General features: G+C 60.3%; 1 protein-coding gene across 1 annotated transcript in view; it reads left to right on the forward strand.

Moving 5' to 3' along the window:
- The first annotated feature begins 339 nt into the window (after positions 1 to 339).
- Positions 340 to 22,799, forward strand: part of C3 (complement C3) — a 47,665-nt gene continuing 25,205 nt past the window's right edge. The window contains exons 1-17 of the mRNA XM_083881925.1: positions 340 to 402; positions 2,076 to 2,268; positions 4,174 to 4,333; positions 6,023 to 6,093; positions 6,382 to 6,476; positions 6,565 to 6,647; positions 7,206 to 7,296; positions 10,273 to 10,375; positions 11,386 to 11,506; positions 12,044 to 12,159; positions 12,917 to 13,063; positions 14,866 to 15,078; positions 15,842 to 16,036; positions 17,021 to 17,182; positions 19,537 to 19,666; positions 20,492 to 20,563; positions 21,980 to 22,177. Coding sequence (XP_083738051.1) covers positions 2,083 to 2,268; positions 4,174 to 4,333; positions 6,023 to 6,093; positions 6,382 to 6,476; positions 6,565 to 6,647; positions 7,206 to 7,296; positions 10,273 to 10,375; positions 11,386 to 11,506; positions 12,044 to 12,159; positions 12,917 to 13,063; positions 14,866 to 15,078; positions 15,842 to 16,036; positions 17,021 to 17,182; positions 19,537 to 19,666; positions 20,492 to 20,563; positions 21,980 to 22,177 — 2,143 coding nt within the window. The 5' untranslated portion in view covers positions 340 to 402; positions 2,076 to 2,082. The remainder of the gene's footprint in view (positions 403 to 2,075; positions 2,269 to 4,173; positions 4,334 to 6,022; positions 6,094 to 6,381; positions 6,477 to 6,564; positions 6,648 to 7,205; positions 7,297 to 10,272; positions 10,376 to 11,385; positions 11,507 to 12,043; positions 12,160 to 12,916; positions 13,064 to 14,865; positions 15,079 to 15,841; positions 16,037 to 17,020; positions 17,183 to 19,536; positions 19,667 to 20,491; positions 20,564 to 21,979; positions 22,178 to 22,799) is intronic.

Consider the following 22,799-nt stretch of genomic DNA (forward strand, 5'->3'; position numbering starts at 1 on the left):
ACCCCTCCCCACCCCCACCCGGGGGCGCCCAAAGGTGCGGGACCCCCCCCGCCCATCCAGACAGTGTCACCCCCACCCCGGCTCGGGGGGTCCCCGCGGTGTCACCACCCCCCCACCCCGTGGCCGGAGTGTCCGGAGTGTCCGGAGTGTGCGGAGTGTCCGGAGCCCCCCTCCCCCCCCCCCACCCCCACCCATGGGTGGGCCCGGGTTACCCATTAACCACCGGGGCGCCCATAAAGGGACCCCCCCCCCGCCCCCCGGGCAGTGTCGCTGCCGCTGTCGCTGTCGCCGTCCCCTCCCCGCGGCCATGGGGGCTCCGCCCGCGCTGCGACCCCCGACCCTCCTCCTCCTCCTCCTCTTCGGCCTCGGGGCGCTGCTCGGGACCCCCGCCCGCGGACAGCTGTGAGCGACCGGGACCCCCGCCCACCCAGACAGACAGGGACCCCCAACCACCCAGACAGGGGACCCCCCAATCCATGGGACCCCCACCCCAGACAGGAGACCCCCACCCCAGACAGGAGACCCCCACCCATTCCTTGGGACCCTCACCCCATACAGAGGACCCCCCAATCCATGGGACCCCCACCCCATCCATGGGACCCCCACCCCAGACAGGGGACCCCCACCCATCCAGGGGATCCCCTACCCCATTTAGGGGACCCCCACCCCAGACAGGGGACCCCCCACCCACCTTTGGGACTCCAACCCCATACAGGGGACCCCCACCCATCCAGGGCAGCCCCCAATCCTTGGGACCTCCACCCCATCCAGGGGACCCCCACCCATCCAGGGGACCCCCCACCCCATACAGGAGACCCCCCCTCGCCTGTGGGACCCCCACTCACCCCCACCTGTGGGACCCCACCCCCCATGGGACCCCCATGGAATCTCCTTTTTGGGACCCCCACCCATATGGGAACTCCATGGAACCTCCTTTTTGGGACCCCCATTCACCCATGGGACCCCCACACACCCATGGGACCCCCATGGAACCCCCTTTTTCGGGACCCCCCAAACCTTGGGATCCCTCCCCCCCCCACCCCAGTCTGGATCCCCCATATCTGGGACCCCCCCAAAACCCCCAAAAACCCACCAGAACCCCCCAACCCCAAATGTAATGGGGGACACTGGGATGTAATGGGGGATACGGGGGGATTTGGGGACAGAATTTTGGGGTTTCTGGGTCCTGTAGGGTCCCCAGGGCTCTGTGGAGACAGATTTGAGGTTTCTGGGTGTTGTGGGGACGGATTTTGGGGTTTCTGGGTTTTGTGAGGTTCCCAAACTGATTTGGGGAGAGATTTTGGGGTTTCTGGGTGTTGTGAGGACAGAATTTTGGGGTTTCAGGGTGCTGTGAGGTCCTCAGGGCTCTGTAGAGACAGATTTGTGGTTTCTGGGTGTTGTGGGGACAGATTTTGGAGTTTCTGGATATTGTGAGGTTCCCAAACTGATTTGGGGACAGATTTTTGGGGTTTCTGGGTCCTATAGGGTCCCCAAGGCTCTGTGGAGACAGATTTGAGGTTTCTGGGCATTGTGGGGACAGATTTGGGGTTTCTGGGCATTGTGGGGACAGATTTGGGGTTTCTGGGTGCTGTGAGGTTCCCAAACTGATTTGGGGAGAGATTTTGGGGTTTCTGGGTGCTGTGGGGTCCCCGAGGTGATTTGGGGACAGATTTTGGGGTCTCCAGGGCAGTGTGAGGTCCCCAGGACACTGTGGGGACAGATTTTGGGGTTTCTGGGTCCTGTGGGGTCTCCAGGGCACTGTGGGGACAGAATTTTGGGGTTTCTGGGACTGATAGGGTTCCCAAGGTTCTATGGGGACAGATTTTGGGTTTTCTGGATGCTGTGAGCTCCCTGGACACTGTGGGGACACATTTGGGGTCCTTAGGGCAGTGTGGGGACAGATTTTGGGGTTTCTGGGTGCTGTGACGTCCCCAGGGCCCTGTGACACCCTCTCTGTGCCCCCAGGGTGACGATGGTGACCCCGGCTGTCCTGAGGCTGGAGATGGACGAGCAGGGGACACTGTGGGGGCACATTTGGGGTTTTGGGCCCCATGACACCCTCTCTGTGCCCCCAGGGTGACGATGGTGACCCCGGCTGTCCTGAGGCTGGAGATGGACGAGCAGGTTGTCCTGGAGGGCCCCGGGCTGACTGAGGCCACCGGGGTCTCGCTGCTGGTCCAGGATTTCCCCCACAAGCGGCAGGTGCTGTTCCAGACCCAGGTGCAGCTGAGCCCGGCCCAGGGCATGATGGCCACGGCCACCATCAAGGTACGGTGTCACCTCCCCGTGCTGGTCATTGTCACCTCCCCCTGATGGTCATTGTCACCATCCCCCTGGTCAGTGTCACCACCCCTGGTCATTGTCACCACCCCCTGCTGGTCAGTGCCATCACCCCCCTGGTCAGTGTCACCATTCCCTGGTTACTGTCACTGCCCGCCCTGGTCAGTGTCACCACCCCCTGCTGGTCAGTGTCACCACCCCCTGCTGGTCAGTGTCCCCACCCCCTGGTTACTGTCCCCACCCCCTGGTTACTGTCCCCACCCCCTGCTGGTCAGTGCCATCACTCCCCTGGTCACTGTCCCCACCTCCTGGTCAGTGTCACCACCCCCTGGTCACTGCCACCACCCTTGGTCATTGTCACCACCCCCTGCTGGTCACTGTCACAACCCCAAGTCACTGTCACCACCCTCCAGTCAGTGTCACCACCCTCTCCTGGTCACTGTCACCACCCCCTGCTCACTGTCCCCACCCCCTGGTCAGTGTCCCCACCTCCTGGTCAGTGTCACCACCCTCTGCTGGTCATTGACACCACCCTCTAAAGGTTACTGTCACCACCCCCTGGTCACTGCCACCACCCGCCCAGTCAGTGTCATCACCCCCTGCTGGTCATTGTCACCTCCCCTGGTCACTGTCACCTCCCCCTGCTGGTCACTGTCACCACCCTCTGCTGGTCAGTGTCACCATTCCCTGGTCACTGTCCCCACCCCCTGGTCAGTGTCACCTCCCCCTGCTGGTCAGTGTCCCCATCCCCTTGTCAGTGTCTCCACCCCCTGGTCACTGTCCCCACCCCCTTGTCAGTGTCCCCACCCCCTGGTCAGTGTCCCCATCCCCTTGTCAGTGTCCCCACCCCCTGGTCACTGTCCCCACCCCCTGGTCAGTGTCCCCATCCCCTTGTCAGTGTCCCCACCCCCTGGTCATTGTCCCCACCCCCTGGTCACTGTCCCCATCCCCTTGTCAGTGTCTCCACCCCCTGGTCAGTGTCCCCACCGCCGGGCACTGCCCCGGGTCATTGTCCCAGCGGTCACTGCCCGGGAGGGGACACTGGGGCTGGACCCTGAACTGGGGTGGGGAATGTCCAGAGGGGGGTGGACAGAGGGGTGGTCACTCCTGGGGATGGTCAGTCCTAGGAATGGTCACTCCTGGTGTCCTGGGGATGGTCCCCAATGTCCCCTGCCTCCGTGGATGTCCCCAGTGTCCCCTGTAGATGTCTCCAATGTCCCCCAATGTCCCTGCAGATGTCATTGTGTCCCTATCCCCATGGATGTCCCCAATGTCCCCTGTGGATGTTCCCAGTGTCCCCAAAGATGTCCCCAATGTCTCTGCAGGTGTCCCCAATGTCCCCAGTGTCCCCTGTCCCCATGGATGTCCCCAGTGTCCCCAATGTCCCTGTGGCTCTCCCCAATGTCCCTGCAGATGTCATTGTGTCCCCTGTCCCAATGTCCCCTATCCTTGCAGATGTCCCCAATGCCCCCAAGATGTCCCCAATGCCCCCCCTGTCCCTGCAGGTGTCCCCAATATCCCCAATGTCCCCATGGATGTCCCTAATGCCCCCTGTCCCCACAAGTGTCCCCAATGTCCCTCTGTCCCCCCAGATGTCCCCAGTGTCCCCGCAGGTGTCCCCGCAGTCCCCTGTCCCCACAGGTGTCCCCAATGTCCCCCCTGTCCCCACAGATGTCTCCAATGTCCTTGCAGGTGTCCCCAATGTCCCTGCAGATGTCCCTAGTGTCCTTGCAGGTGTCCCCAATGTCCCCCTGTCCCCACAGATGTCATTGTGTCCCCCTGTCCCCGCAGGTGTCCCCAGTGTCCCCAATGTCCCCTGTCCCTGTGGATGTCCCCAATGTCCCCTGTCCCCGCAGGTGTCCCCAGTGTCCCCAGTGTCCCCTGTCCCCGCAGGTGTCGGCCAAGTCTCTGCCCCCAGCGCAGGGGAAGCAGTTTGTGACGGTGACAGCGCAGGCGGGCCCGGTGAAACTGGAGAAGGTGCTGCTGGTGTCCCTGCAGAGCGGCCACATCTTCGTGCAGACCGACAAACCCATCTACACCCCCGGGACCACCGGTGAGGGGACACCGAGGGGACACCACGGGGACATTGAGGGATGGGGACATGTGGGGACACCATGTGGTTGGGGACATTATGGGGACATCACAGGGATGGGGACACGTGGGGACACTGCAGGGATGGGGACATTGTGGGGACATTGAGGGGATGGGGACACTGCAGGGACATTGAGGGGATGGGGACACTGTGGGGACACCACGGGGATGGGGACACCACGAGGATGGGGATATTGTGAGGCATTGAGGGGTTGGGGACATTGTGGGGACACTGTGGGGACATCAAAGGAGTGGGGACACCTGGGGACAGCTGGGGACATTGAGGGGATGGGGACACTCCAGGGACATCGAGGAGATGGGGACACTGCGGGGATGGGGATGTTGTGGGGACATCGCAGGGAGGGGGACATTGTGGGGACATCGAGGGGATGGGGACATTTTGGCATTTTGGGGACACTGCAGGGATGGGGACACTGCAGGGACATCCAGGGGATGGGGGCACTGAGGGGATGGGGACACCGAGGGGTTGGGGACATTTTGGGAGCATTGAGGTTGTGGGGACACTGTCCCCCGTGTCCCCTCCCAGTGCTGGATGTCCCCATTCCTGCGCTCACCTTGTCCCCTGAGTCCCCAGTGTCCCCTCCCTTGTGTCCCCTCCCAGTGCTGGGGGTCCCCCCGTGTCCCCTCTCACCGTGTCCCCTGTGTCCCCACTCTGTCCTTGTCCCCTCTCACTGTGTCCCTTGTGTTCCCTCTCACCCTGTCCCTTGTGTCCTCTCTCACCTTGTCCCTTGTGTCCCCACCCTGTCCCCCGTGTCCCCTCTCAGTCCCCTGTGTCCCCTCACTGTCCTTGTCCCCTTTCACCCCTTGTGTCCCTACACTGTCCTTGTGTCCCCTCTCACTGTGTCCCTTGTGTCCCCTAACAGTCCTTGTCCCCTCTCACCTTGTCCTGTGTCCCTCTCACCTTGTCCCCTGTGTCCCCTCTCAGTCCCCTGTGTCCCCACTCTGTCCTTGTCCCCTCTCACCTTGTCCTGTGTCCCTCTCACCTTGTCCCCTGTGTCCCCTCTCACCTTGTCCTTTTGTGTCCCCTCTCAGTCCCCAGTGTCTCCTCTCACCTTGTCCCCATGTCCCCTCACTTTGTCCCTTGTGTCCCCTCTCAGTCCCCTGTGTCCCCACACTGTCCTTGTCCCCTCTCACCTTGTCCTGTGTCCCTCTCACCTTGTCCCCTGTGTCCCCTCTCACCTTGTCCTTTTGTGTCCCCTCTCAGTCCCCAGTGTCTCCTCTCACCTTGTCCCCATGTCCCCTCACTTTGTCCCTCGTGTCCCCTCTCAGTCCCCTGTGTCCCCACACTGTCCTTGTCCCCTCTCACTGTGTCCCTTGTGTCCCCTCCCAGTGTTGGGTGTCCCTATTCCTGTGCTCACCTTGTCCCTTGTGTCCCCCCCCAGTCCCCTGTGTCCTCTCATTGTCCCCTCTCACCCTGTCCCTTGTGTCCCTACACTGTCCTTGTCCCCTCTCACCGTGTCCCTTGTGTCCCCTCCCAGTGCTGGGTGTCCCCTCACTGTCCCCTCTCACCTTGTCCCCGTGTCCCCTCACCTTGTCCCCCGTGTCCACACTCTGTCTTTGTCCCCTCTCAGTCCCCTGTGTCCCCACACTGTCCTTGTCCCCTCACCGTGTCCCTTGTGTCCCCTCCCAGTGCTCTGCCGCCTCTTCACCGTGGACCACCTCATGCAGCCGCTGGCCAAGACAGTCATCGTGGAGGTCAAGGTGGGTGACACAGGGAGGTGACACAGGGAGGTGACACATGCGGGGTGGGTGACACGGTGGGTGACACAGGGAGGTGACACAGGCAGGGTGGGTGACACAGTGGGTGACACAGGGAAGTGACACGGGGAGGTGACACACGCCAGAGTGGGCGACACAGTGGGTGACACAGGGAGGTGACACGGGCGGGGTGAGTGACACGGTGGGTGATACAGGGAGGTGACACAGGGAGGTGACATGCGTGGGGTGGGTGACACAGGGAGGTGACACCGTCCCCACGTGTCCCCTCAGACGCCCGACAATGTCATCGTCAAACAAGTCCCGGTGTCGTCCCCGAGCAAGAACGGGATCCTGTCCCTGAACCACAACCTGCCCGAGGTGATCAGGTGGGTGTCACCGTCCCCCGACGTGGCCCTGGGGACACTCCCCGCGGGCGCTGTCCCCTCACTGTCCCCTCGCTGTCCCCTCTCCCAGCCTGGGCATGTGGACGATTTCGGCCAAGTTCGAGGATTCTCCGGATCAGGTGTTCAGCACCCAGTTCGAGGTCAAGGAGTACGGTGAGTGCAGGGTGGGGACACCGGACTGTCCCCAGGGGTGGCACTGGTGTCACCACTGTCACCAGGTGGGGATATGGGGACATGGTGACATTGGCGGTGACAGGGATGGGATGACAGGGACAGGGGTGGCAGGATGGGGACATGGGTGACATCAGTGGTGGCAGGGATGGGATGGGATGACAGGGACAGGAGTGGCAGGATGGGGACATGGTGACATTGGCGGTGGCAGTGACAGTGACACTGACGGGGGTGAGATGATGGAGACAGGGGTGGCAGGATGGGGACACAGTGACATTGGTGGTGGTGACAGGGATGGGATGACAGGAACAGGGGTGGCAGTGAAGGGACAGGGGTGACATTGGTGGTGGCAGTGACATGAATGGGATGACAGAGGTGGCAGGATGGGGACACAGTGACATCAGTGGTGGCAGTGACAGGAATGGGATGACAGAGGTGGCAGGATGGGGCCATGGGGGCATGATGTCACTGATGTTACGGATGATGTCACCGATGATGTCACTGATGATGTCACCGATGTCACCTTTGTCCCCCCCGCAGTGCTGCCCAGCTTTGAGGTGTCCCTGGAACCCGACGAGAAGTTCCTGTACATCGACCGCAAGGAGGATTTCCATGTGTCCATCCTGGCCAGGTGACACCAAATGTCCCCTCTGGGGACAGGGGACAGCTGCCTGGGGGACAGGGGACAGCTCGGCTCTGCTGCTGTCCCCTGGGGTGGCACAGGGACAGGTTGGAGGGGGACACAGGGTGACATGGGGACATTGGTGGTGGTGGCGGCAGGGATGGGATGACAGAGACAGGGGTGGCAGGATGGGGACACGGTGACATCAGTGGTGGTGGTGACAAGGATGACAGGGACAGGGGTTGCAGGATGGGGACACGGTGACATCAGTGGTGGTGGCATCAGGGATGGGATGACAGGGACATTTGGAGGGACAGGATGGGGACATGGGACAATGGGGTGACAGCACGGTGTGATGACAGGGGTGGCAGGGATGGGGATGTGTTGGGGACAAGGGGACACGGAGACATGGTGACACAGTGACACGGTGACACACACAGTGATACAGTGACACAACGAGGCAGTGACACAATGACACGGTGACACACAGAGTGACATAGTAACGTAGTGACACAATGACACAGTGACACGGTGACACAGTGACACAATGACAATGACACGGTGACACACACGGTGATACAGCGACACGGTGACACGGTGGCACGGTGATGCGATGACACGGTGACACAGTGACACAAACGGTGACACACATGGTGACGCACACAGTGACACTTTGGTGGCCGTCCCCAGGTGGGGACAGGAATGGCTGTAATGGGGATGGGCAGGGGACACACACGGTGATACAGTGACACAGTGACACACATGGTGACACACACAGTGACACAGTGACACAGTGACACGGTGACACGGTGACACACACGGTGACACAGTGACACACATGGTGACATGGTGACACACACAGTGACACGGTGACAAACACGATGACATACATGGTGACATGGTGACACACATGGTGACACGGTGACACAGTGACACGATGACACACACAGTGACACAGTGAAACACACGGTGACATACACAGTGACATACACAGTGACACATAGTGACACACACGGTCACATACATGGTGACACGGTGACACACACGGTGACACACACAGTGACACACACGGTGACATACATGGTGAGATGGAGACACACACGGTGACACGGTGACACACACAGTGACACTGTGACACAGTGACACACACGAAATACACGGTGACACATGTGGTGACACACACAGTGACATACATGGTAACATGGTGACACAGTGACATGGTGACACTGTGACACGGTGAGACACACAGTGACATACATGGTAACATGGTGACACAGTGACATGGTGACACTGTGACACGGTGAGACACACAGTGACACACACAGTGACACTGTGACACAGTGACACACACGGTGACACACACGGTGACACACATGGTGACACACATGGTGACATACATGGTGACACGGTGACACGGTGACACACACAGTGACACGGTGACTTTGGTGGCCGTCCCCAGGTGGGGACAGGAATGGCTGTAATGGGGATGGGCAGGGGATACACACAGTGACACAGTGACACGGTGACACGGTGACACACACAGTGACACAGTGACACACACAGTGACACACATGGTGACATGGTGACACACATGGTGACACAGTGACACACATGGTGACATGGTGACACACACAGTGACACGGTGACAAACATGATGACATACATAGTGACATGGTGACACACACAGTGACACAGTGACACAGTGACACGATGACACACACAGTGACACAGTGAAACACACGGTGACATACATGGTGACACACATGGTGACACACATGGTGACATACATGGTGACACGGTGACACGGTGACACACACAGTGACACAGTGACACACACGGTGACACACACGGTGACACAGTGACACGGTGACACACATGGTGACACACACAGTGACACAGTGACATGGTGACACGGTGACACACACAGTAACACTGTGACACAGTGACACACACGGTGACGTACACGGTGACACACACGGTGACATACATGGTAACACGGTGACACAGTGACATGGTGACACTGTGACATGGTGACACACACAGTGACACACACAGTGACACTGTGACACAGTGACACACATGGTGACACACATGGTGACATACATGGTGACACGGTGACACGGTGACACACACAGTGACACGGTGACACACACAGTGACACGGTGACACTTTGGTGGCTGTCCCCAGGTGGGGACAGGAATGGCTGTAATGGGGATGTGCAGGTGACACACACGGTGACACAGTGACACACACGGTGACACGCACGGTGACACGGTGACACACATGGTGACACAGTGACACGGTGACACACATGGTGACACACACAGTGACACAGTGACATGGTGACACGGTGACACACACAGTGACACTGTGACACAGTGACACACACGGTGACGTACACGGTGACACACATGGTGATACACACGGTGACATACATGGTAACACGGTGACACACATGGTGACACACACAGTGACACAGTGACATGGTGACATGGTGACACACACAGTAACACTGTGACACAGTGACACACACGGTGACGTACACGGTGACACACACGGTGACACACACGGTGACATACATGGTGACACGGTGACACAGTGACATGGTGACACTGTGACACTGTGACACACACAGTGACACACACAGTGACACAGTGAAACACACAGCGACACACACGGTGACATACACGGTGACACGGTGACACACACGATGACATACATGGTGACACAGTGACACACATGGTGACAGTGACACACACAGTGACACACACAGTGGCACACACGGTGACACGGTGACAAACACAGTGACACAGTGACACACACGGTGACACACACGGTGACACAGTGACACATATGGTGACATACATGGTGACATGGTGACACACACAGTGACACGGTGACACACACAGTGACACACACAGTGACACAGTTACACACATGGTGGCATACACAGGGACACAGTGACACTCTGGTGGCCGTCCCCAGGTACCTGTACGGGAAGTTCGTGCAGGGCACGGCCTTTGTTCTCTTCGGGGTCATGGTGGACGATGAGAAGAAGAGCATCCCCCAGTCCCTGCGGCGCGTGACTGTGAGTGACACTGTCCCCAACCCTGTCCCCAGCCCTAGCACTGTCCCCAACCCTGTTCCCAACCCTGGCACTGTCCCCAACACTGTCCCCAATCCTGTCCCAACCCCAGCACTGTCCCTCTCCGTGTCCCTGTTCCCTGTCGCTGTCCCCATCCCTGTCCCCAACCCCGCACTGTCCCTCTCTCCAACCCTGTCCCTGTCCCCACTACTGGCACTGTCCTTGTCCCCAACCCTGGAACTGTCCCTCTCCTCAACCCTGTCCCTGTCCCTGTCCCTGTCCCTGTCCCTGTCCCTGTCCCTGTCCCCACCACTGGCATTGTCCCTGTCCCTGTCATGAGCCCTGTCCCCACTCCTGTCCCCATTCCCTTGTTCTTGTCCCTGTCCCCACTGTCTGTCCCCATCTCCATCCCCTGTCCCCATCCCTGTCCCCGTGTCCCCACGTCCCCAAGTTCAGGACGGTGATGCTCAGGTTGTGCTGTCCTAACCCTGTCTTAACCCTTTCCCCATGTCCCAGTGTCCCCAGGTTCAGGAAGGTGACACCGAGGCCATGCTGTCCCCAACCCTGTCCCTAACCCTGTCCCATGTCCCCTGACTGTCCCCAGGTGCAGGATGATGACACCGAGGCCGTGCTGTCCGCCTGCTGTCTCTAACCCTATCCTAACCCTGTCCTCAATGCTGTCCCATGTCCCCATGTCCCCAGGAGCAGGAAGGTGATCGAGGTGACCGAGGACACTGAGGCCATGCTGTCCCCAACCCTGTCCTAACCCTGTCCCTAACCCTGTCCCTAGCCCTGTCCCTTGTCCCCTGACTGTCCCCAGGTTCAGGACAGTGACACCAAGGCCATGCTGTCCCTAACCCTGTCCCCAATGCTGTCCCCAGGTGCAGGACAGTGACACCAAGGCCATGCTGTCCCTAACCCTGTCCCCAATGCTGTCCCCAGGTGCAGGACAGTGACACCGAGGCCGTGCTGTCCCTAACCCTGTCCTAACCCTGTCCCCAATCTGTCCCCAGGTGCAGGACGGTGACGCCAAGGCCGTGCTGTCCATGGCTCACCTGCGCGAGCGCTTCCCCAACCCCCAGGAGCTGGTGGGACACTCCCTCTACGTCAGTGTCACTGTCATCACCGAGTCAGGTCTGTGTGGGGACATGGGGGGACACGAGGGGGCATGGGGGGACACGGGGGGGCATGGGGGGACATGGACAGCAGGAGGACACAGGGGACAGGGACAGTGAGAGGACACAGTGGGACAGTGACAGCAGGGGGCCAGGGACATTGGGGGGACATGGGGGACAAGGACAGAAGGGGGACATGAGGGAACAAGGACACTGAGGGTCTCAGGGGGACAGGGACAGCAGGTGACACTGTGATGTCCCCACAGACAGTGACATGGTGGAGGCCCTGCGTGGTGGGGGGAGGACATGGGAGGGGACAGGGACCCCAGGTGACACTGCGATGTCCCCACAGGCAGTGACATGGTGGAGGCACAGTGCGGTGGGAGGAGGACATGGGAGGGGACAGGGACCCCAGGTGACACTGTGATGTCCCCACAGGCAGTGGCATGGTGGAGGCACAGCGTGGTGGCAGAGGGGACATAGAGGGGACAGTGAGGTTGGGGGGACACCAGGGTGGGGGACAGGGACCCCAGGTGACACTGCGATGTCCCCACAGGCAGTGACATGGTGGAGGCCCTGCGTGGTGGCATCCCGATCGTGACCTCCCCCTACACCATCCACTTCACCCACACCCCCAAGTACTTCAAGCCAGGGATGACCTTCGACCTCAAGGTTGGTGACACCGTGGGGACAGACGTGGTGGCCCAGGGTGGTGGTCCAGGGCCCACGGGGTGTCCTGGCCTGGGGGGGGGGACAGGGCTCAGGGGTGGAGGAGAAGTTGGTCCCTGGGTGATGTCCCCGTGTCACCTGAGAGGGGCTGGGGACAGTGGGGTGTCCCTGTGTCACTGGGATGGCCCTTCCTGGTGGCAGTGTCCCTTCCCAGTGCCACCACTCCTTCCCAGTGCCAATGTCCCTTCCCAGTGCCACTGCCCCATCCCAGTGTCACTGTCCCCTCCCAGTGTCCCTTCCCAGTGCCACCACCCTTTCCCAGTATCATTGTCCCTTCCCAGTGCCACTGCCTCTTCCCAGTATCATTGTCCCTTCCCAGAGCCAATGCCAATTCCCAGTGTCCCTTTCCACTGCCACCACCACTTCCCAGTGCCACCACCCTTTTCCAGTGCTCTTTCCCAGTGTCCCTTCCCAGTGTCCCTTCCCAGCGCCACCACCCCTTCCCAGTGTCACTGTCCCTTCCCAGTGTCCCTTCCCAGTGTCCCTTCCCAGTGTCCCTTCCCAGTGCCACCACCCCTTCCCAGTGTCACTGTCCCTTCCCAGTGTCCCTTCCCAGTGTCACTTCCCAGTGCCACCACCCCTTCCCAGTGTCACTGTCCCTTCCCATTGTCCCTTCCCACTGTCACCATCCCTCCCCAGTGTCCCTTCCCTCACTCCACGTCCCCACGTAACGTCCCCGCGTTCCCGGTGTCCCCTCCAGGTTTATGTCACCAACCCCGACCAGTCGCCAGCACCGCGTGTCACCGTCCAGGCCGATGGCTTCCAGGGCCAGGTGTCCACCCAGCGCGACGGCACGGCCAGGCTGGCCCTCAACATGCCGGCCAACCAGGACAGCGTCCCCATCACTGTGAGTGGGGACATCGGGTGACACCACAGGGTGACATCGTGGGGTGACACCACGGCCGGAGTGGCCGAGGGCGTGGGGATGTCACCTGGGGGTTGAGGTGGCTGAGATGTCCGGAGTGACCCATGGTTGTGACCACTAAGGACAGCAGGACTGGGGACCACGATGGGCTGGACATCTGTGGTGGCCCCAGGGGTCATCCTGGTCACTCATCATTGACCAAAAATTCAGGGTGACCAAGGTGACCCCAGGGCTGAGGTGGCCGTGGTGGTCAAGATGTCCAGAGTGGCCAAGGACCGGGGCCGTCCTGGTCACTGTTGGTCAAGGATGAGGTCAGGCTGACCATTGTGGCCAACTCCATTGGGTTGACGAAGACATGAGAGTGACCAAGGACCAGGGGCCAAAGAGACTGGTGGACGTGTCCGCAGTGGTCAGTTGTCCATGTGGCCAGGGTCACCAGTGACCAGGAACTGGGATGGCCAAAGCCAGGGAGACAGAAGTGACCAAGACATTGAGGAAGGCCAAGGGTCAAGGTCAAGGGACCCAATGTGGTTGACTGGCCAAGACATCCAAGGTGGTCAGTTTGGCCACAGAGATGGTCACCAAGGACCAGGGCACCAGGAAGGGGCAGGGAGACCATGATGGACAAGACCTCTGTGGTGGCCAAGACCTTCAGGGTGGCCAGGATCTCTAAGGTGGCCAAGACCTCTGTGGTGGCCAACACACCTCCATGATGACCAAGACCTCTGTGGTGGCCAAGACACCTCCATGGTGGCCAAGACCTCCACAGTGGCCAAAATCTCCATGATGACTAACACGCTTCCATGATGGCCAAGACCTCCATAGTGGCCAAAATCCACATGGTGACCAACCCATCCCCATGACGACCAACCCATCCCCATGATGACCAACCCATCCCCATGATGACCAACCCATCACACGATGGCCAACCCATCCCCATGATGACCAACACATCCCTGTGATGGCCAACCCATCCCTATGATGACCAACACATCCCTGTGATGGCCAACACGTCCCCACAATGATCAACCCACCCCCACAATGACCAACCCATCCCCATGACGACCAACCCATCCCCATGATGACCAACCCATCACACGATGACCAACCCATCCCCATGATCACTAACCCATCCCCATGATGGCCAACCCATCCCCATGATGACCAACCCATCCCCACGATGGCCAACCCATCCCCATGATGACCAACCCATCCCTATGACAACCAACCCATCCCCACGATGACCAACCCATCACACGATGACCAACCCATCCCCATGATGACCAACCCATCCCCATGACGACCAAGCCATCCCCATGACGACCAACACATCCCCACAATGGCCAACCCATTCCCACAATGACCCATCCTCACAATGATCAACCCATCCCCACGATGGCCAACCCATCCCCATGACGACCAACCCATCCCCATGATGACCAACCCATCCCCATGATGGCCAACCCATCCCCACGATGGCCAACCCATCGCACGATGACCCATCCCCATGATGACCAACCCATCCCCATGACGACCAACCCATCCCCATGATGACCAACCCATCTCCACAATGACCAACCCATCCCCACGTTTACCAACCCATCCCCACAATGGCCAACCCATCCCCACAATGGCCAACCCATCCCTATGACGACCAACCCATCCCCACGATGGCCAAGCCCTCCATGGAACCTCTGTGGTGTCCAAGCCCCCTGCGCTGACCCCGCCCATGCCAATCCCTCCCCGCTGACCCGTGTCCCCGTGTCCCCGTGTCCCCGTCCCAGGTGCGCACGGCCCAGCCGGGGCTGCCGGCGGAGCGCCAGGCCTCGCGGCAGATGACGGCCCAGGCCTACCGCAGCCAGGCCGGCTCCGGGAACTTCCTGCACCTGGATGTGTCCGCCACCGAGCTGCAGCCCGGGGACAACCTGGCCGTCAAGTTCCACCTCAAGACCAGCGACAACAAAGTCCACAACTCCGTCCCCTTCTTCACCTACCTGGTGAGTACCTGTGGGTGACTGCCGGGCATCTGGCTCGGCCAGCTGGAGGTCCAGGTGGTCACCAAACTTGGTCACCTGGATGGTCAGGTGGCCACCAAGCTTGACCACCTGGAAGCCCACGTGGCCACCTGGATGTTTAGGTGGCCACCAAGCTTGACCACATTTAGGTCCAGGTGGTTACCAAGCTTGAGCATCTAGACATCCAGGTTGCCACCAAGCTTGACCACCTGGAGGTCCAGGTGTCCACCAAGCTTTACCACATTTAGGTCCAGGTGGCCACCAAGCTTGACCGCCTGGATATTTAGGTGGCCACCAAGCTTGACCACCTCAATGTCCAGGTGGCCACCAAGCTTGACCACATTTAGGTCCAGATGGCCACCAAGCTTGACCACCTGGATATCCAGGAGTCCACCAAGCTTGACCACCTGGACTTTCAGGTGGCCACCAAGCTTGACCAGCTGGACCTTCAGGTGGCCACCAAACTTGACCACCTGAACATCCAGGTGGCCACCAAGCTCAATCACCTGGAGGTCCAGGTGTCCATCAAGCTTGACCACCTCAATGTCCAGGTGGCCACCAAGGTCAACCACATTTTGGTCCAGGTGGTGACCAAGCTTGGCCATATTTAAGTCCAGGTGCCCACCAAGCTCGACCGCCTGGACATTTATGTGTCCACCAAGCTTGACCACATTTAGGTCCAGGTGCCCACCAGGCTTGACCACCTCAATGTCCAGTTGTTCACCAAGCCCGTGTTTTCTCGCAGATCATGAGCAAGGGCCGCATCCTCCGCGCCGGCCGGCAGCGGCACGAGGCCGGCCAGAGCCTGGTGACCATGACCCTGCCGGTGACCCCTGAGCTCATCCCCTCCTTCCGCATCGTGGCCTATTACTTCGTGCTGCCCGGCGAGATCGTGGCCGACTCCGTCTGGGTGGACGTCAAGGACACCTGCATGGGCACCGTGAGTGTCCCCACATGGCCCTGGGGGGGCTTGGTGACATCGGGTGGGCCTTGGTGGTGGCTGGAGTGGTCCTTGAGGTGACCCTTGAGGGATCTGGGAGGTCCTTGAGGGGCTTGGGAGGTCCTTGATGGGTTTGGGAGGTCCTTGATGGGTTTGGGTGGTCCTTGAAGGGTCCAGGAGGTTCTTGAGGGATCTTGAGGGTCCTTGAGGGGTCTGGGAGGTCCTTGAGGGGCTCAGATGGCCCTGAGGGACCTGGGGGCCACTTGAGGGACTTTTGGAAGGGTTTGGAAGGTCCTTGAGGGTCCTGGGGGGCTCTTTAGGGACTTCTGGAAGGGTTGGGGAGACCTTGAGGGACCTGAGAGATCCTTGAGGGGTTTGGGAGGTCCTTGAGGGCCCTGGGGGTTTTGAATGAGCTTGGGGGACTCTTGAGGGGCTTGAAGGACTTTTGGAAGGGTTTGGGGGACTCTTGAGGGACCCTTGAAGGGCTTGGGGAACTTTTGGAAAGTCTTGAGGGGCCCTTGAGGGCTCTGGGGGTCCTCGAGGGGTTTGTGGGGTCTTTGAGGGATCTGTGGGACCTTTGGAAGGGTTTGGGGGGACCTCGAGGTCCTTGGGGACCTTTGGAAGGACTTGAAGTGACATTGAGGGACCTGGGTGGCCCCTGGTGGGGATTTGGTGTCACCTGGGTGGCTTTGGACACTCCCTGAGGAGCTTGGACATCCCCTGGGTGGCCCTGGTGGCCCTGGTGACCCAGTGGTGACCCTGTGGTGACCCCATGGTGGCCCTGGTGACCCAGTGGTGGCCCTGGTGGCCCTGGTGACCCAGTGGTGGCCCTGGTGACCCAGTGGTGGCCCAGACACGAAGCCCATGGCCACCAACTGCCCCTGGAGCTCCAGACTCGGTGTCCCCTGCAGTGGTGGCTGAGGGGGACAAAGGTGGCATTTGGGGACACCCTCGGGACGTCACCTTCTCCATGTGTGTGTCCAGCTGGTGGTGAAGGGGGCGACAGAACGTGACAACAGTGTCCAGGAGCCGGGGACACCGATGAGGCTGCGCATCGAGGGCGACCACAAGGCCCACGTGGGGCTGGTGGCCGTGGACAAGGGCGTCTTCGTCCTCAGCAAGAAGAACAAGCTCACCCAGACACGGGTGGGTGGCCCTGTCCCCAGTGTCCCCAAGGGGTGGTGATGGCCATCACGGCTGTGTCCGGCATCCTTGGGTGGTGACCATCATGGTTGTCCCTGTCCCCACTGTCCCCTGGTGGTGACCATCATGGTTGTCCCTGTCCCTGCTGTCCCCAAGGGGTGGCCGTGGCCATCATGGCCGTCCCCAGCATCCTTGGGTGGTGGCCATCATGGTTGTCCCCAATCCCAGTTGTCCCCTGGTGGTGACCATCATGGCTGTCCCTGCTGTCCCCTGGTGGTGACCATCATGGTTGTTCCTGTCCCTGATGTCTCCAAGGGGTGGCCGTGGCTGTCACAGCCGTCTCCCGCATCCTTGGGTGGTGGCCATCAACAGCTGTCCCTGTCCCTGGTGGCCTCTGATGGTGGTGTCACATTTGTCCTTGTCCTCACTGTCCCCTGATGGTGACCATAATGGTTGTCCCTGTCCCCACTGTCCCTGGGTGGTGGCTGTCACAGTTGTCCCTGTCCCTGCTGTCCCTGTCCCTGCTCTCCCTGTCTGGTGTCCGTGGACAAGGGCGTCTTTGTCCTCAGCAAGAAGAACAAGCTCACCCAGACACGGGTGGGTGGCCCTGTCCCCAGTGTCCCCAAGGGGGGGTGATGGCCATCACCACTGTGTCCGGCATCCTTGGGTGGTGGCCATCATGGTTGTCCCTGTCCCCACTGTCCCCTGGTGGTGACCATCATGGTTGTCCCTGTCCCTGCTGTCCCCAAGGGGTGGCCGTGGCCATCATGGCCGTCCCCAGCATCCTTGGGTGGTGGCCATCATGGTTGTCCCCAATCCCAGTTGTCCCCTGGTGGTGACCATCATGGCTGTCCCTGCTGTCCCCTGGTGGTGGCCATCATGGCTGTCCCTGTCCCTGATGTCTCCAAGGGGTGGCCGTGGCTGTCAGAGCCGTCTCCCGCATCCTTGGGTGGTGGCCATCAACAGCTGTCCCTGTCCCTGGTGGCCTCTGATGGTGGTGTCACATTTGTCCTTGTCCTCACTGTCCCCTGATGGTGACCATAATGGTTGTCCCTGTCCCCGCTGTCCCTGGGTGGTGGCTGGCACAGTTGTCCCTGTCCCTGCTGTCCCTGTCCCTGCTCTCCCTGGCTGGTGTCCGTGGACAAGGGCGTCTTTGTCCTCAGCAAGAAGAACAAGCTCACCCAGACACGGGTGGGTGGCCCTGTCCCCAGTGTCCCCAAGGGGTGGTGATGGCCATCACGGCTGTGTCCGGCATCCTTGGGTGGTGACCATCATGGTTGTCCCTGTCCCCACTGTCCCCTGGTGGTGACCATCATGGTTGTCCCTGTCCCTGCTGTCCCCAAGGGGTGGCCGTGGCCATCATGGCCGTCCCCAGCATCCTTGGGTGGTGGCCATCATGGTTGTCCCCAATTCCAGTTGTCCCCTGGTGGTGACCATCATGGCTGTCCCTGCTGTCCCCTGGTGGTGGCCATCATGGTTGTTCCTGTCCCTGATGTCTCCAAGGGGTGGCCGTGGCTGTCAGAGCCGTCTCCCGCATCCTTGGGTGGTGGCCATCAACAGCTGTCCCTGTCCCTGGTGGCCTCTGATGGTGGTGTCACATTTGTCCTTGTCCTCACTGTCCCCTGATGGTGACCATAATGGTTGTCCCTGTCCCCGCTGTCCCTGGGTGGTGGCTGTCACAGTTGTCCCTGTCCCTGCTGTCCCTGTCCCTGCTCTCCCTGGTTGGTGTCCGTGGACAAGGGCGTCTTTGTCCTCAGCAAGAAGAACAAGCTCACCCAGACACGGGTGGGTGGCCCTGTCCCCAGTGTCCCCAAGGGGTGGTGATGGCCATCACCACTGTGTCCGGCATCCTTGGGTGGTGGCCATCATGGTTGTCCCTGTCCCTGCTGTTCTCTGGTAGTGGCTGCCACAATTGTCCCTGTCTCTGCTGTCCCCTGGTGGTGACCATCATGGTTGTCCCCATCCCAGTTGTCCCCTGGTGGTGGTGGCAGTCAGGGGTGTCCCCATCCCTGCCATCCATGGGTGGTGACAGTGGCTGTCACAAGTGTCCCCGTTCCTGCTGTGCCTGGCTGATGACAGTGGCATCACAGCTGTCCTGCTGTCCCTGGGTGGTGGCAGTGGCTGTCACAGCTGTCCTGCTGTCCTTGGATGGTGGCAGTGGCCATCCCAGCTGTCCCTGTCCCCACCATCCCTGGGTGGTGGCAGTGGCTGTCACGGCTGTCCTGCTGTCCCTGGGTGGTGGCAGTGGCCATCACAGCTGTCCTGATGTCCCTGGGTGGTGGCAGTGGCCGTCACAGCTGTCCCCATCACCCCTGGGTGGTGGCAGTGGCCATCACAGCTGTCCCCTGTGGGCGCAGGTTTGGGACACGGTAGAGAGAAGTGACATTGGCTGCACGCCGGGCAGTGGCCGGGACAACATCGGGGTCTTCACGGACGCCGGCCTGAGCCTGGCCACCAACGTCCAGCTGACCACCCCCCAGCGCTCAGGTAGGGCCGGCGGGGACACCTGTGGTGGCACCTTGGGGACACGGGGGTGGCACCTCAGGGATGGGATGGGTGACAGATGGTGGAGGAGGTGACATCTCAGGGATGGAGGAGGTGGCACCTTGGGGATGGAGAAGGTGACATCTTGGGGATGGAGGAGGTGTCACTTCAAGCATGTGGCACCTCAGGAACAAGGGAGGTGACATTTAGGGATGGGAGAAGGTGACTCTGTAGGGATGTGATGACACCTGGAGGACGGTGATGGTGACACCTCCAGGATGTGACATTCTGAGTGTGTGACAGTGTGACACCTCAGGGGTGGGGGAGGTGACACCTCAGGGATGGGGGAGGTGACATCTCAAGGATGGGGAAGGTGACATCTCAGAGATGTGACACCTTGGGGACAGGGAGGTGACACCTCAGGGATGGAAGAGGTGACATTTAGGGGGAATGGAGATGGTGACACCTCAGGGATGTGACATTTCAAGAATGTGACAGCGTGACATAGGAGGGATGGGGAGGTGACACCTCAGGGATGAGGGAGGTGACATTTAGGGGGATGGGGATGGTGACACATGAGGGACAGGGAGGTGAGGGAGGTGACATTTAGGGGGATGGTGACACATCAGGGATGTGACATTTCAGGCGTGGGCCAGGGTGACACCTCAGGGACAGCGGAGGTGACACCTCAGGGATGTGGCACCTCAGGGATGGGGCAGGTGACACCTCAAAGATGGGAGAGGTGACACCTCAGGGATGGGGCGGTGACCGTGAATTTTGGGATGTGGCACCTGGTGGGGTCCTGACCGGTGTCCCCTCTGTCCCCAGAGCTCCTGTGTCCCCAGCCGGCCAAACGCAAGCGCCGCTCGCTGGCCCTCGCCGAGTACAAGGGCACCAAGGGTAGGTGGCACTGCCATGTCCCTTGTCCCCAGGAGCCCCGGGGTGTCCCTTGTCCCCAGGGGTGGTGTCCTGTGCCCCTGGGGTCGCCAGGGTGTCCCTTGTCCCCGAGGTCACCAGGGTGTTCCTTGTCCCTGAGGGTGCCAAGATGTCCCATGTCCCTGTGGGACACCAGTGTCCCATGTCCCAAAGGCCACCAGTGTCCCATGTCCCTAAGGGCCACCAAAATGTCCCATGTCCCTGAGGCCCACCAGAGTTTTTCGTGTCCCAGTCAGTACCGGTTTCACTTGTCCCTGAGGGCCACCAGAGTGTCCCACACCCCCAAGGTCCCCATTCCTGACAGCCAACAGAGTGTCCCATGTCCCCATCAATACCAGTGTCCCATGACCCTAAGGGCCACCAGTGTCCCATGTCCCAAAGGCCACCAGAGTGTCCCACACCCCCAAGGTCCCCATTCCTAAGAGCCAACAGAGTGTCCCATGTCCCTGTCAATACCAGTGTCCCATGTCCCTGAGGGCCACCAGTGTCCTGTGTCCCTGTCAATACCAGTGTCCCATGTCCCTGAGGGCTACCAGAGTGTCCTGTGTCCCAAAGACCTCCAGAGTTTCCCATATCCCAATGAGTTACCAGAGTGTCCCACACCCCCAAGAGCCACCAGAGTGTCCCATGTCCCTGAGGGCCACCAGAGTGTCCTGTGTCCCTGTCAATACCAGTGTCCCGTGTCCCAAAGGCCACCAGTGTCCCGTGTCCCAGTCAATACCAGTGTCCCATGACCCTGAGGGCCACCAGAGTGACCCATACTCCCAAGAGCCACCAGAGTGTCCCATGACCCTGAGAGCCACCAGTGTCTCACACCCCCAATGTCCTCATTCCTGAGAGCCACCAGTGTCCCATGTCCCAAAGGCCACCAGTGTCCCATGTCCCAGTCAATACCAGTGTCCCATGACCCTGAGGGCCACCAGAGTGACCCATGTCCCTGTCAATAGCAGTGTCCCATGACCATGAGAGCCACTGGTGTCCCATGTCCCAAAGGCCACCAGAGTGTCATGTGTCCCAGTCAATACCAGTGTCCCATGACCACGAGAGCTACCAGAGTGTCCCTCACCCCCAAGAGCCATCAGAGTGTCCCACATCCCTGAGGGCCACCAGAGTGTCCCAGACCCCCAAGAGCCACCAGACTGTCCCATGTCCCAAGAGCCACCAGAGTGTCCCGTGACCCTGAGAGCCACCAGAGTGTCCCACATCCCTAAGTGCCACCAGATTGTCCCATGTCCCAAGAGCCACCAGAGTGTCCCGTGACCCTGAGGGCCACCAGAGTGTCCCACACCCCCAAGGGCCACCAGTGTGTCCCACATCCCCCTGAGGTTCCCACTCCCAAGTGCCACCAGAGTGTCCCACACGTGTCCCGCCGCCCGGCAGCGGCCGAGTACTCGGACAAGCTGGAGCGGAGGTGCTGCGAGGACGGGATGAAGGAGAACCCGATGGGGCACAGCTGCGAGCGGAGGAGCGAGTACATCCAGGAGGGCGACGCCTGCGTCCACGCCTTCCTCGACTGCTGCCGCTACATCAAGGCCAAGCGCGACCAGAACGTGTCCCCCAGCACCGGCCTGGCCAGAAGCAAGTGTTGGGTCATGGTGGGGTGGGGGAGGGTTTGGGGGTGTCGGGGGAACCTCAGGTGGAGTTTGGGTGAAGGTTGGGAGGGTCTGGGGTAGGTTTTGGTGAAGCTCAGGTGAAGTCGAGGTGTTTTTATTGAGCAAAGTTTGGGTGAAGGTTGGATGTTCCTTGGTGAAGGTCAGGTGAACCTTGGGCGTCCTTTGGGCACTCCTTGGTGTTCTTTGGGTGTTCCTTGGGTTTTCCTTGGACTTTCCCTGGGATAAGGTCAGGTGAACCTCAGGTGTTCTTTGGGTGTTCCTTGGGTTTTCCTTGGACTTTGCTTGGACTTTCCTTGGGTGAAGCTCAGGTGAACCTCAGGCACTCCTTGGGTGTTCCTCAGGTGGAGCTTGGGAGGGTCTTGGGTGTGTTTTGGATGTTCCTTGGTGAGCCTTGGGTGAAGTTGAGGCATTTTTCTCAAGCAAACCTGGGGTGAAGGTTGGATGTTCCTTGGGTGTTGATTGGTGATCAGGAGAACTTTGGGTGTTCCTTGGTGAACCTCAGGTGGAGTTTGGGTGAAGGTTGGGAGGGTCTGGAGTAGGTTTTGATGAAGCTTGGGTGAAGATGAGGCATTTTTATTGAGCAGAGT

Source organism: Zosterops lateralis (genome assembly GCF_965231275.1).
Source record: "Zosterops lateralis genome assembly, chromosome: 36".
Classification (NCBI taxonomy): domain Eukaryota; kingdom Metazoa; phylum Chordata; class Aves; order Passeriformes; family Zosteropidae; genus Zosterops; species Zosterops lateralis.